Source organism: Papaver somniferum, chromosome 1 (assembly GCF_003573695.1).
Source record: "Papaver somniferum cultivar HN1 chromosome 1, ASM357369v1, whole genome shotgun sequence".
NCBI lineage: Eukaryota > Viridiplantae > Streptophyta > Magnoliopsida > Ranunculales > Papaveraceae > Papaver > Papaver somniferum.
The window spans coordinates 130,623,932-130,638,066 of NC_039358.1; the positions used below are offsets into that span (position 1 = coordinate 130,623,932).

At 36.3% G+C, this 14,135-nt stretch overlaps 1 protein-coding gene across 2 annotated transcripts; it reads right to left on the minus strand.

The window, feature by feature from the left end:
- Positions 1-5,413: 5,413 nt before the first annotated feature.
- On the minus strand, positions 5,414-12,579 carry LOC113300590 (CBL-interacting serine/threonine-protein kinase 23-like). Of its 2 annotated transcripts, XM_026549797.1 has the most exons (15): positions 11,891-12,577; positions 11,435-11,497; positions 11,089-11,160; positions 10,873-10,980; positions 10,663-10,743; positions 10,461-10,514; positions 10,211-10,336; positions 8,553-8,642; positions 8,278-8,397; positions 8,041-8,157; positions 7,527-7,643; positions 6,782-6,838; positions 6,600-6,674; positions 6,162-6,235; positions 5,414-5,713 (listed from the first exon to the last, which is right to left on the minus strand). In XM_026549797.1, the coding sequence occupies exons 1-14, from the start codon at positions 12,065-12,067 to the stop codon at positions 6,164-6,166; spliced, it is 1,329 nt and encodes a 442-aa protein (XP_026405582.1). In that variant the 5' UTR covers positions 12,068-12,577; the 3' UTR covers positions 5,414-5,713; positions 6,162-6,163. The 2 variants fall into 2 exon arrangements, with proteins under 2 accessions (XP_026405582.1, XP_026405587.1); XM_026549802.1 differs by lacking the exon at positions 10,663-10,743 and having other exon boundaries at positions 11,891-12,579.
- Positions 12,580-14,135: the final 1,556 nt, after the last annotated feature.

Below are 14,135 nucleotides of genomic sequence, written 5' to 3' on the forward strand. Positions count from 1 at the left end.
TTGTAAATGCCATATCCCCAGCCAAACTTTAGCTTCCTCTTCCTTGTGAATAAGGCCTTGATTGTACTGACAGAGGATAGCTTTATAGGTTGAGCTAATTGTGAACATGTCATTGCTTGTGAGAGACCATTGGATTGCATCTTCATGTTGTATTGAAGGCTATATGTTGAGGATCTATTCAATCTGATCTTGAGTGAAGTAAATTTGAAGAAGATTCATATTCCATCCTCTTGTGTTATTGTCTATAAAGTCTGCAACTTTCATATGATATGGAATAACTTCATTTTCTCCAAAATTTTCTTGAAGCTGCTGAGCTGAGTAGCCTTGTATCCAATTATCTCTAAAAGCATACACAGTTTTACCATCTCCAATTAGCCAAATATGAAACTTTCTCAACCATTCAATACCTTTAGTTATAATCTTCCAGATTTCAGTGTCTTTGTCAGTGAGATCATTTTGAAGAATATTTTCTTGTTTGAAGTATCTAGCTTCTAAAATCAGAGTCCAGTTCTTCCCTTTCTCTTGAACAAGCCTCCAAGCTAATTTAGTGATCAAAGCTTCATTGAAGTACTTCAGATTTTTAAAACCCAGACCACCCCATCTTTTAGGAATTGAGACATCACTTGAAGAAATGAAATATATGCCCTTTCCATTATTTTTGTTCCACCAGTATCTTCTTTGAGTGGCTTTTAGTTGATTTATTGTTTGTTGAGGAAGGATAAAACAACCCATCTGAAATTGTGCCATTAAATTTGTAACTGATTGTATTTGGGTGCTTCTGCCAGGTTGATTAACCATACCAGCTTGCCATTGTTGTATTATCTTTTGCATCTTTTCTTGAATACTGCTGAAGCACTTAGTTTTTTTCCTGCCTATGAAGAGGTTTATTCCAAGATACTTTTCATCTAAAGGCATGATGTTCATTCCCATAGTATTGCAGACATACTCCTTGGATTCTTCACTGAGTCTCTTGCTGAAGTGTAATCTTGATTTACTGATGTTTACCATTTGTCCAGAGACCTTGCAGAAGTTGTGAATGACCTTTTGAAGATTATCTATAGAAGATCTTTTAGCAGTGTAGAACAAGATGCAGTCATCTGCAAAGAACATGTGTGAAACTGGTGGGCCATTTCTAGCTGGATATATAGGACATATGTTCTTTTTCTCCACTTCAGATTGTATCATTCTACTGAAGCTTTCCATGCAAAGGATGAAGATATAAGGAGATAAACTATCTCCCTGTCTTAGACCTCTTGTAGGAACCATTGTTTCAATTGGAGCACCATTAAGCAATATAGATATGGCAGCAGTTGAGATGCATTGATCCACTAGCTGGCACCATTTTTCAGTAAAACCAAGTCTCTGCAAAAAAAATTTGATGAAGCTCCATTCCATTCGGTCAAAAGCTTTTGACATATCCAATTTTAAGCACAACACCATGTATAGCTCTTGTATTCTTCATAGGATGCACAATTTCATGAGCAATGATAGAGTTGTCCATAATATTTCTGCCAGGAACATAAGCTGCTTGCCAGGGAGAGATGATTTTGTGGAGAATGGGTTTAAGTCTGTTTGTCATGATTTTTGATATGATTTTATAAGAGATGTTGCACAGACTTATTGGTCTAAAATCAGAAGGGGTTTGGATGCAAATGTTTTTTGGTATGAGGGTTTGGTAGGTGTGATTCAATTCTTTTAACAGCTTACCATGCCTGAAGAATTCCTGCAACATCTTGATAACATCATTTCCTAGAATCTCCCAATTTTGTTGATAGAACCCAGCTTGGAATCCATCTGGCCCTGGTGCTGACCAAGATTTTATCTGGAAAACATTCTTCTTGATTTCTTGAGAGTTTGGGATTTCTATGAGCTTGATGTTTTCTTCTTCTGAGATGCAGGGTGTAATGAGGCTCATTATTTCTCCACTTTCTTCAGGGTTGGAGGTAGTAGCTATTTTTTGAAAGTGATCAATCAGAATTTTTGAAATTTCTTCTCTTGTGTTCTTCCATTCTCCATTGGCATTTTGTATAGAATGAATTTGATTGTACTTTTTCTGTAGTTGGCTTGGGCATGAAAGATTTTTGAGTTTTTATCTTGATACTTTATAACCCTCTCTCTTGATTGTTGATAAGCAGTTCTATTTTTGATTTCATAGAGGTTTCTCAGTTGTTGTTGGCATCTATTATGTTCAGATATGTTAACTTGAGGCTGACTATTGATTTGTTGGAGCTGAGTTTGAGTGTCCTTGGTCTTCTTGTCAGTGTCCCCATACTCCTTGAATCTCCAAACTTTCAATCCTCTCTTAGCTTCCTTTAGTCTATTTGTGAATTTGAATGCTTCACTTCCTCTCTTGTTGCATTTCCAACTTTTTTTAATCTCTTCTTTGCAAGTTCTGTTTGAAAGCCAATGCTCATGGAATCTGAATGGCTTGTTGAGATTTTCATTTTGTGGGTTGGTGTTTAGAAGTATGGGAGCATGATCAGAGCCACATGGAATGAGGCTGTTTAGGATAGCATTGGGAAAGATAGTCATCCAAGATGGTAGGCAAAGAGCTCTGTCTAATCTGGTTCTTACTTGTTGAATATGATGTCTTTGATTTGACCATGTAAAAGGACAACCTGTGTAAGGTATGTCTATTAGGCCCAAATCAGTGATAGTATTGATGATGATAGGGTGTGATTGGGTTGGGTGTATAGATTAGCTCTGTCTTTCATAGCTATATAAAGTAGAATTGGAATCCCCTATAATGACCCATGGAAGGTTCATGTTTTCACCCATTTCATTAATAAATCTCCATTGAACTTGTCTTTCATTGTCATAAGAAGAGCTATACAAACAAGTAAGAAACCATTCATCATTAGTATCATTATTCTTTATTATGAGGTTAACCATGTAACTAGAACTATGTATGAACTCAAGGTTAATTCCATATTTCCATAAAAGAGCTAATCCTCCAACTCTAATTCTATCCTCATTTCACCATAAATTAGGATATCCCATTTGCTTCAGTAAAAAGGTTGCTTTTTTAATAGTACTCTTTGTTTCAGAAAGAAAGATAATGTATGGGTTGTAATTGAAAATGCAGTTCTTCAAATGGTCTCTAGTTAATTTATTACCTAGACCTTGAAGGTTCCAACTCAGGATTTTCATGATTTTATTGTTAGAGTTTTGATGCTTTAGGCTAGTATTAAAATCTGTAAATTGAAAGATAAAAATAGGAAGAGGTTTATGAAAATTTACCATTGAATTTCCTTGCCCTGCTTGAGAGTTTTGGTAGTTAGCAATGTGTCTGTCCCAGTCTCCTGCTCCTTGCATACTTGGTTGTTGAGAGTTTTCCATTTGTTTCTCTTGCTCTTCCTACTCCTCAATAGGCTCAGTAACTTCATTTGAACTTTCTCTGGAGCTTTCAGCTTCTCTAGTTCTTTTGAACCTCCTAATTCCCCTCCTTCTGCTGCTTTGTCCCCTTTCATGAACAGAATAAGCAGTGGAGTTATTATCATCCTGAGCTTGTTATGGGTACACTGAGTTGCAGTATTGACCATCTTCTGGCCTGACAAATAACACCATGTTTGCTCTTCTGCTTCTATTGTTTTTTTTAGAGAGATTCTTGTTGGGGATTCATTGATATTCCAGTATTCATTTGTTGTCATGTTGTAGGGGATTTTGTCAAGAAACCTGAAGAGCTTTTGAGAAAGATCCCTTACATCCTTTGCCTTATTCTTGCAGTCATCCTGGTCATGATCAATTATGAAGCAAGTTGGGTAGAGCTGATGTGGATGCTTTTGGTAGTAGAAAGTAATCCACTGAGTACAGCCTGCAGCATTCTGGCTTAGCACTCTTCTATGAGAGATTTTGAGATGTCTATATCAATGAGAGCTCATACATCATTTGTTTCCACTGGATTTGCATCATCTGGATCCAATTCCAAAACTTCTCCAAGGATTAAACCCATTTCTCTAGCAACAAACACATTAAGGAATTCCCGAGGGAGATCTTTGAATATAACCCAAAATTGTTGCTTGTCAAAAGACATGTCTCCGTAGTTCTGAGTTGGGTTCCATGGCTTAATTATCCACAGGAAACCATCCAAACACCAAGGAGCTTCAGATAAAACCCATTTCCATTCTTCCTTGGTTTCGAACTTGACCGTGAACAGGTTTTTGCTCTTCTTTCTCAGTTCAAAATCTCCAACATTGTTTCCCCAGATTTGTCTAGCAAATCTTTCAGCTTGGCCTCTGCTCATAGTAGAGCTTGTGATAACTTTGCCTATAATGTTGAACTCCTGGCCTTGAAGAACAAGTCTTGGATTGATTTGGGCTACATTGACAACTTCTCTAATGTCATCAGAAGATTCTATTAAAGCAGCATCGAAATGATTTGCGATTGTCAACATCCTCAGCTGCCATAGTGAAAAGATTTTGAATAGGAAGTTGCTTAGGTAAGAGGAGGATTATGCTGATGATGCTAAATGCTTCAATGCACCACCAATTTATAGTTCGATATTTGAATTTCTTCTTTCTACGCGTATGAATTGAACAGAAACGTGTAAACCTTGTCATAACGGTGTTGCCATTCTTCATCAGGGAGTGAGCTTTTCTTCCAAATTGATTTTGAATCTCGATATCTTTATGAGACGGATTCTCCAAAGATATAATAGAATTGAGAAAACTCTCTTGAACTGGGACAAACGTCATTGAAAACTACCAAAGTCTTAAACAAGACAAGAAAATTCAGGTAACTTTAAAACCTGCAAGACATAAATAACAGACAGTATCAGAGAAAGGTTTGGGGAAGAGGATAAGATTCCAAATTGGAAAAAAAAATAACCGTTAGAATTGAAGTAACCGCGTAATTAACGAGTAGGAGGTGAAAGAGGAAAGCAAAGGCTAGAAAACTAGACAGATCTTGACATGCAGAGGTAGGTGAATTGCATTAATGGCTGAATCGGAAGACTGAGTTGATCGCCGAATTGCAAAGCAAAAATCGGATCGATTATCCTGAAGGACCTAAACAAAAAACTTCTCCACTACAAGTCACTATTCTCACATAGATATTGCCCCATCATCAACCATTGTAGGACACAGTGATTGTGCTCCTCATATCTTGTCAAGAGGATTGGCAAGAGGATTCTACAAGAGGATCCCCCACCGCATGTTGTCCTTAAAAAAACGCATAACCATTATCCGTTTTGACTTTAAAAATTCCTTATATTTAATGATATAAAATAAGTATTTATATCTAATGATGTATAACCACCATTATATGTTATTGAACAAAAGAACCCGTAAAAACCTATTAACTCGGCTGAAAGGAAAGGCAATTTAGAGACTCGACTGAAAGCAAAAGCCACAAATAGGGAAAAAACCAACACAAATAGGGAAAAACTGCTAGACATGTTTTGTAACTTGGGAAGTGCTTGGGAACGCCAATAAGACCTAGTCTAATGGCTTGCTCAGTAACATACTAGAAAGTAATTTAGAATTCAAGTATCAACAATTATCAACATTTAATGTAAAACCAAAGCAAACTAGTAATCAATAAGAGAACTGAGAAGACAAGATATTGGACGTCGATTTGATCAGTAACACTATCTGGACTTCCACAAACCCAACACTATCTGGACTTCCACAAACCCCATCTTTGCAAATCTATTACGTACAAGAAGAGTATATCCAGAAACTAGAACAAATTCAAGTTACCATGTCAGCACCACCTGCAGAAAAGGATCATGAAAACCTAATCAGGCCTGGGTGAATAGATGTGAAGAGCAAAAAAATTTACAGTTCATAAAGAAAAAAACCACACTCCTTTGGGTTCTAAATCTTAATATGGCTTAAGCGAAAGTAATAGTAGGAAACCTTGAGAGCTGATATTATTTCCAAGTGGCAGTATGTCAGTAAAATTATTTTACTTACATATCAGATGGTACAAAGGGGTGCAAGTGAATGATTAATCATAAATTGGTAACATACAACCCTTGCTTCGTCACATTGTCAGAATTTGTATTCAGATTTTTTTCATGGAAGGTGCAGGAAAAAAAGATGTACACAATATGGAAGTCCTAAATTTCTAGCAACACAAACCAAATGCGATTAGCAGTAATTCAATCAGCTGGAGTTTCAATTAGAACAGAATAATAGGACTATTCAAAATATACATACCATCATTCATTTTCTTCTATACCTCCCGCCTTCCAGACGATATCTTTCAGCCCAGTAGAAATGTTATTGTAAAACTGAATATTCATAATGGAAAAGGTAAATAAGAGACTTGACATTTAATCAATAAATTTTATGAGGGGAAGAAGAAGTTCAGTAAGATATGTGACGAAGTGCCATGCTGAATCTTTATTGGTGGGACTTGGAAAATGCACACATGGCAAGCTTACCACATGAATGTTAGAGACCCAATGTCTTCATGGTTAAGGTGCCTTAGTACATTTGTTATGCTGATTAGGTATGTTTTGACACGTATTAGAAAAGAAACCAGTTTTAATCTTTGTACTTATTACTACCTCCGTCCCACTTTGGAGGGAGTATTAAATTTTATCTTGAAATTCAGATTTTGAAGAGCCAAAAAAAAAAAGATGTTAAACATACCTTGTGGAATTCCAGTGTATCTCCCCCAGCTTTACGAAGCTCAACCATGTAAAGAGAAGGAGCAACTTCCAAAACCTGCAATAAAATATTACAAACTAAACCTTTTCAACATCTGATGATTGGAAATGGCACAAAAATATCTTACTTTCCGTCCCTTTAAGATTGAACTTCCAGAAAAGTACCTCAGTAGCAATAGATAGATGGCCTTTCCGTCCAGTTTTTTCTCCTTGGAGCTTCATCTGCCACAAGAAAGAGACGTTAGTTATACCTAAATGTAATGAAGATTCATACTAATGAACTTTCAGGAACACACACAGCTCAGCAGTCAGCAACAAAACCTCATTGCCAACCGACAAGGTCTTCATAGAGTTCCATATGCAGGTTTCATACGTGCTAAATGGACGCTCGGGTTAGGATGAAGTACAGATAGTTTTTCTTACAAAGAACGGGGACTAGATTCTGGGCCCTCGGGACCCTCTAGCAGTTATTGTTGAGTTTCACTCAACAGTTGGTGGGATTAGAGGTTACAGTGAGTAAGATGCAACCTCTTTTTGATAGTTAAGAAGGCTTACTATGTGAAGGGATGATTTTGACTGTGTATAAATCTATACTTTTCAGAAAGAAGGCCCATGTTTGTCTCCACATATATTCCCTATTTCCAGAGTGGGTGGGTGGTCTCATTACAAGTAATGCATCACCGCGAGTTAGCCAACGAACCAGCAGTATTTTTAGCTATAGTAACTGGAGTTACTAGCAAAAGTCAATTTTGGTAAAGCTTAACATTTCAAATTACTGCGTACTAAATAAACCATTATTGTGTTGTATCTTTCTGTAATATTGATACTAAACTTAATATGATTGTAGAAAAGCAAAGGATTAAGTAAAGACGGATAGAAAGGGGATTTTAGAGGGATATTTTTATCATACCTTGTAATTATTTTTTGTCACATTGAATCCCAAGGGCATGGCAGCTTCCTCTATTTTGGACATTATCCCATTAGCAGAGCACTTAGATGTGAAGCTTGTTTCCCTTTTTACGAGTCCCTGATTATCACAAGAAATAGAGCCAGTTTTAGCACAGGAATCATAACATATAGCAATGTTGTATCAGATGAGAAATAATTCACGCATTTCACATCTTGTGGCATGTATTCTGCGATTCTAAGTACTGTCGGTCTTTATTATTCATTCAGACATCATTCGGTTTCTGTGAAAACTGAGAAATGAAGTAGTTTTATTTCACACATTCTCCATAAGCAAGAACCTAGAATTAGGAAATAGATCTTTGAAGGCCAATAAATAAATAAAAAAGTGTTGCACATAACTCACTGTAAAATATTCCAGTAGGTTTTCTAGCGGTTAGATCTTTCAGGAAGGGACCATAGTTTCTCTATGACAAAAGAAAAAGCAGTGAAATAGAAAGTAAACTTTATGAGCTTACCATCTGTTTCTCAAATAGAGTGCCAAGATTGAGACCCTGTGGTCTAGAAATGAGCTCAAAGGCATTCATTGTAACTGGCCTTTCTTCTCGCCTCTCGACAACAAGGTTTCCCGGTTCCTGTATTACAAAATGAAATACTTAAGAACAAATTTTAACTAGTTACATTGTCACTATAAATTGTCACATGTTTTCTCTTTGAATCTATAATAATGCCAGGGACAAAATGGGATACATTACCCCAGTCTCACTGAAAAGAGCATCAACATCAACAAGAGCAACATCCTCTGCTTCAAAGATGGGCGGCTTATATTCTTTCTTAAACCATTCATTCTCTATGACCTCGGAAATGGAAATCCTCTGTTTCAGCAAGTAAAATATAGGAATTTATGGATCAATATACCATATACAGTACACATTAACAGTGCACCTCGAAGAGATCATCCACATTAGGATGCAGTGCTTCAGCTCAGAAAGCAGAATATAGAGTCAAGACTGAGGGACATGTTACATACCGTCAAGGGATTTGGATCCAGGATCTTCTTGATCAATTTCTTTGCACTTGTGGAGAACCAAGGAGGGCAAGTAAAATCGGCCTTAAAAATCTGCAATCACAGAGGTTCCCGTGTTATCCTTCAGATAAAAAAACATGGACAGAGAGTGCCACGTTAATAAAGGACTTTAGTTCCTATTTGTATCAAGGCAGTAGTTTTTTAGATATTATGTGGTGATTGCAGTCTATATCCTCCGTGAGAACTATGAAGTCAAACATAGATAACCCCACAGTTATGATTTGTGAGTGTATCTAATGAACAGGTGAAGTATCATATAACATGGATCTATTTTAACTAGGGCTGCACATGGGTCGGGTTGGGTCGGGTTTGACCTCACCCACCACCCGACCCACTGCTGGTGGGTAATTGAACTTTTCACCCGCAACCGACCCACCATAACAGTGGGTCGCTTTTCACCCGACCCACAATAAGGCGGGTTGGGTCGGGTCGGATGGTGGGTTTTCACGTGCCTACCAACATCGTTACCAAGTTTTTCTTCCACAAAATATCCAACAACCTCCTCCGCCTTCATTTTCAATGGCGATGGCAAAACCAAAACCAAAACCTTCATCAACAGCCTCTTCTTCATCAAAACAATCCATCCGTAGAAGCTATAAGAATTCTGGTTTCAGAAAAAGATTATTATGGGTTTTGAAGCAACAAAAAACTCGATTTTATATTCTTCGTTGATGCATCACTATGCTCCTATGTTGGCATGAACACGCTTTACCAGATGATTGATTTTCAATTCAAGTTTTTTTTTTTTAGATTTAAGTTTGGAATCTAAACATGGGTTCACTGTAAAATTGAAGATCAAATTTAGTGGAGATCGAAAAAATTCCTAAACAGTTTGCAGTTTGAATTTCAGAAAGATATCAAAAAAGTTATGGAGAAAATCAAGATTGGTTGAAGAACTATATGTATGTACATAGTACTCGTTTGGGGTTTTAAAGAGAGAGAATTTCAATTTGTAAGTAATGAATAAGAATTTCTTTCTCTAATAAAGCTCTTTAATTTTCAAGCAAAAACTTGGTAACGAGGAGGTTAGATTTATTGGGCGGGTTGGTGGGTCGGTTCGGGTGAAGGAAATTCCTACCCGCAACCGACCCAACATACGGTGGGTTTTCACGTGCCTCACCCATAGTTGACCCATACCTAGGTGGGTCGGTTCGGGTACGGGTATTTTTCGACGGGTGTGGATCGGGTCGGCGGGTCGAGTCGGTTATGTGCAGCCCTAATTTTAACAATACGGCGGCAACTGAGTAAAAGTTGGACAGAATGAGAAAGAAGATTTGGGTTTCGTTTGAATCCGTTATAGAAGATTCATTCAAAAGTTGTACAGACACATAACATGGCTTTTCCACATAATCAACTCAAAGGACAACTTTGGTACCGCATCCGTTAGAATGGGTCAGAAACGTAGAGGAAGCAACTTCAACTTATATTCATGCTTCTAGTTAGGCTAATCCTAAAACTTTTTGATCCAATTCTTCACTTCTTTCTTTCTTTCTTTCTTTCTTTCTTTACTTTCTAAGTCGTCACACATTCTCTATTTCTTTTCTAGAAATTTAAACAACTAACAACATACATAGTAAGGCATCCATTGACTCGGAAGTCACCTTTTTATATAATTCCATGATGTTGGCTTCTTCAAATGGCAAATAACCTGCCATAAGGACAAAAAGGATCACACCACATGACCAGAGATCCGCCTTCGCTCCGTCGTAACCTTTGCTGTTAACCACCTGAAGTAGAGAAGAATCTAGAATGAGAATAAAACTAATGGGAGTCAAGAGACTCAAAGAATAAGAAAGAAAAGTTAAAATCGTATATAAGACTCCAATAATCCAGTTATATCAAAGTAAATACCTCTGGAGCAACATAATTTGGTGTCCCGCATGTTGTGTGAAGCAATCCATCTTCCTGAAAATCCATTTAGAAAATTCAACATTATTGGTGATGGGAACCAAAAATTAAGGAGCCCTTTCCTAATGCCAAACCTCTTTAGCTTACAAAGTATAGCTGAACATTTGACCTATAAGATAATCACTCATCACATAGTCACACTCACTCGAACTTGCTGAGGCAGTGCACTTAATCCAAAATCTGATACTTTAAGACCTCCACTGGCATCAAGCAGCAGATTTTCAGGCTGTAATAGCAAATTGTCAAAGACAGTTTGCTCTTTCAGTTAGTTTATTACTCAAACAACCTGTGACGGTGACAAGTGACAGAGACAGAACAAACTACACGAAAATGAAAACCTAGAATTTGAAATTACCTTCAAGTCTCGGTGAAATACACCCCTACTATGGCAGTAATCAACTGCATTAATCAGTTGCTGAAAATATTTTCTTGCTTCATCTTCCTTTAATCTCCCTCTACTTGTCTAAAACAAAGAAGGATCATTTAAACAACGAATTACTCATCACATATAATATGAGTTTCCTGTTGGTAAAATACAAGTCAAAATAAAAGAAGAAAAGAAAAATCTTACAATTTTGTCAAATAGTTCACCACCGGTGACTAGTTCCAATACAATATATATCTTTGACTTGCTAGCCATCACCTACACCCAAAACAGCCACATGGAGCTATCTAAGACTGAGGGAGTATTTTCCTCTTCTTTTTTGACCAAAAAGAAAAACAGACAATAATCATGCAGTTCATAAAAATCTCTCCAATCGACTATGTCATGGTTGCTACATGAAACCTCCGGTGAAACCTTGTCAAGGAATCTCCAAAAGAAATTATCCAGTTATTATGATAATCCACTATGAAAATTAAAACTGTATATACCAGGCAAGAGAGTTATGCACAAGAAGCAACGGCGAAGATCTTACCTCATACATACGTATAACGTTTGGATGTCTAATGAGTTTCATAGTTGAGATTTCTCGTTTTATCTGTGACAAGAAAATGTTAAAACTCTGAAACCAAAATAACATCTCACTCCACAAATACACATTTGCAGACCCAAATCCAAACCAGGTTACATGCAACTTTCCTCTTTGTAAAACTATCTGCGAAATATCATAGTATATCAAAACAACTTAACAGTAAATAACCACACACGAAAACAAAAAATTAGAAGAAAATTATTGTCAAATGAAGTAATCAAGTTTTAGCTGTTCAAGTAATGAAGTCTGATCTAAGAAAAAAGCATCTAAAACAGGCAAAATTTCAACAAACACTCATAAGGATACAACTTTAAACTAATTCAAGGATTTTTCTAGATTACTTCAATTCGATGTTTCATGAAATAGTAAATTCAAGATTGGAATTTCAAAATTTATTACCTGATCAATCATCTTATGTTTAAGAAGCTTGTCTTTATCAAGAATCTTGATAGCAAAATTTTCACCAGTTTCACAATTCCGAGCAAATTTCACCTTCGCGAATGTTCCTTCACCCAATGTTCGACCTAAGTCATACTTCCCCACTCGCACCTTCGCACGAGAAGAAGACGACGCCATTGTTTCTTTCTCACCGAATCAACGAAAAAAAAATAATACAACAGATACTCCCACCCTCTGAATCGCTTCTCTATAAACCTGAGACTTGGCGAAATTGATCGTTAAGATCTCTTCTTTTTACAGGGATGCCAAACCTGAGACTTCACCACACTCATCTTTACTTTATGATTACAATAAAACTTGCACGAAATGGTTGCAGTAAACCCTAACCAGTCTCTTTCTTCTAAATCGGGCGGTTTTTAGTAGTAGAATGTCCAAATGAGATGAGAAATCCAAGGTTCAACATCAAATCATGAGTTCTTTTTTGTGATCAGATCTCTCCAAAAGAAAACGTGGAAATTCCTTAGAGTCTGTTGAGCTAATTTAATGGAGGGAAAGTTTTTCAGTTCTGGTGGTATTTTATGAGAAAGGGAAAGAGTCGTTTCTTGATTCTGTGTACGAACCCGGTTTAAGTAGAAATGTGGTAGAGTCAACTCTACAGACCAACAAATTTCTGATTATGACTTTTCTAAGGAGTAATTGCAATTTACAAAATCAATTTGCACATTAATTTCGTGCTGATTACGAGAGATTTAGTGGATAAGGAAGGGAGGAGGATAGACTTTTTTATGTCATCGCAATGGGGTGGATGATGCCTCTTTCTGTTACAAGGCGGCTAAATGACTTTCCGACGCGTGGTAGGGCAGACGTACATCAGTGATGTCATGATCTGATGTTGTAGTACATTTGGTCCAGCTATGCTTGCACACGACTCATTCAATGTATCCATACTTTAGTTTTCGGATTGTTTTTTTTTTGGATCGTAGACTTCTAAGAAATAATACTCCTATCTTTTGGAGTATTATTTTGTGATCCTCTCTTTCCTATCTTTTCTCTCCCAAACTTCCCAAAACAGCGATTGATTTCTCCAATTTCTTTCTGATTTTTCTTAATTTATTTGGTATGATCTGATATTATAAATAAACATATCAGAATCTTATGTAAATTATAAATAAATAAACCATCACTCTTAAGTGATTGAGGTTTTAGTTTGTTTCAATAATCAATCATTATTGGCATGTAGTTCTTAATATTTAGATGTTTTCTCATCGCTAATGGTTTATATTGGCCATTTAGTTGTTTTCCTATTTGTATTAACATCGATCTTTGATATATTCTGCAACAATTTGTTCAAGTGTGGTCATATATTCAAGTATATTTTAGGAGATACTTCATTCAAATATGGTGTGAATCCTTTTATACAAGATCAGTGGCTGCTGGTTGTAACTACAATTTTATGGGCGATTTTCTTCTTCTTAATGGAGAACCAGAGTTTGAAGACTCACAAGTCATGGGCGATTTTCTTCTTTTTAATGGAGAATAAAAGTTTGACGACTCACAAATCAAAATCAAAATGGTTGAATTTAATTTCTAAAACCATTTATCGTAATTCTAAGAGGATTACATACAATTAGTATGTATGGTATACTCTAGTTCCTTTGTAATAGGAATTTTCATCATCACTTGTACTAGTATTTTTTTGTTTGAATCTGATGTACAAATTTTTTACAGTTTATTAATCAAAAGTTTGCTTTTTTTTCTTCAAAAAAAAAAGCATTTTGTGACTTACTTGACTCTTTTTGAACGCGCGATTGGGGAATACTTATATTAATTGGGGATATAGGAAAAAGACAAAAAAAGGGATTTAAATATTAAATCAAGGTCACCACATATCCATGTATTTTCACTAATTCCTAATCTACCCCTCATTAATCAGGTTTAGTTGTTAATAATAATTAGTTGTGTTAATTGATTAGTTTGAAAATGATTTATAGAAATCATTATCATTTTGGAGAGATTAAAAGTATGAATGTTGGGTTCAAAATTTTTGGCTGAGATGAGTGACCAAAGAGATGTCTCTGAGTCTTCACGTTAGCAACAAATATGCCTTTTATGTTGAATCTTCTCAAGATGTAACTTTGGATTCACCATGACTGCACCTACAAAACATCCTGCCGGCCTTGATATAACTGTGAATACCATGTCGGAACAACCTAAACCGACATGGTATTCAAAGTTATATCAATGC

Bases quoted from the DNA above. Each gene is read 5' to 3' on its own strand.
- LOC113300590 (XM_026549797.1), bottom strand. From the start codon at position 12,067: ATGGCGTCGTCTTCTTCTCGTGCGAAGGTGCGAGTGGGGAAGTATGAC. The intron at 10,981-11,088 runs GTAAGATTTTTC...TCTTTGTTTTAG, and splicing joins GTGAACTATTTGACAAAATT to ACAAGTAGAGGGAGATTAAA. The intron at 8,158-8,277 runs GTAATGTATCCC...TTTGTAATACAG, and splicing joins CTCTTTTCAGTGAGACTGGG to GAACCGGGAAACCTTGTTGT.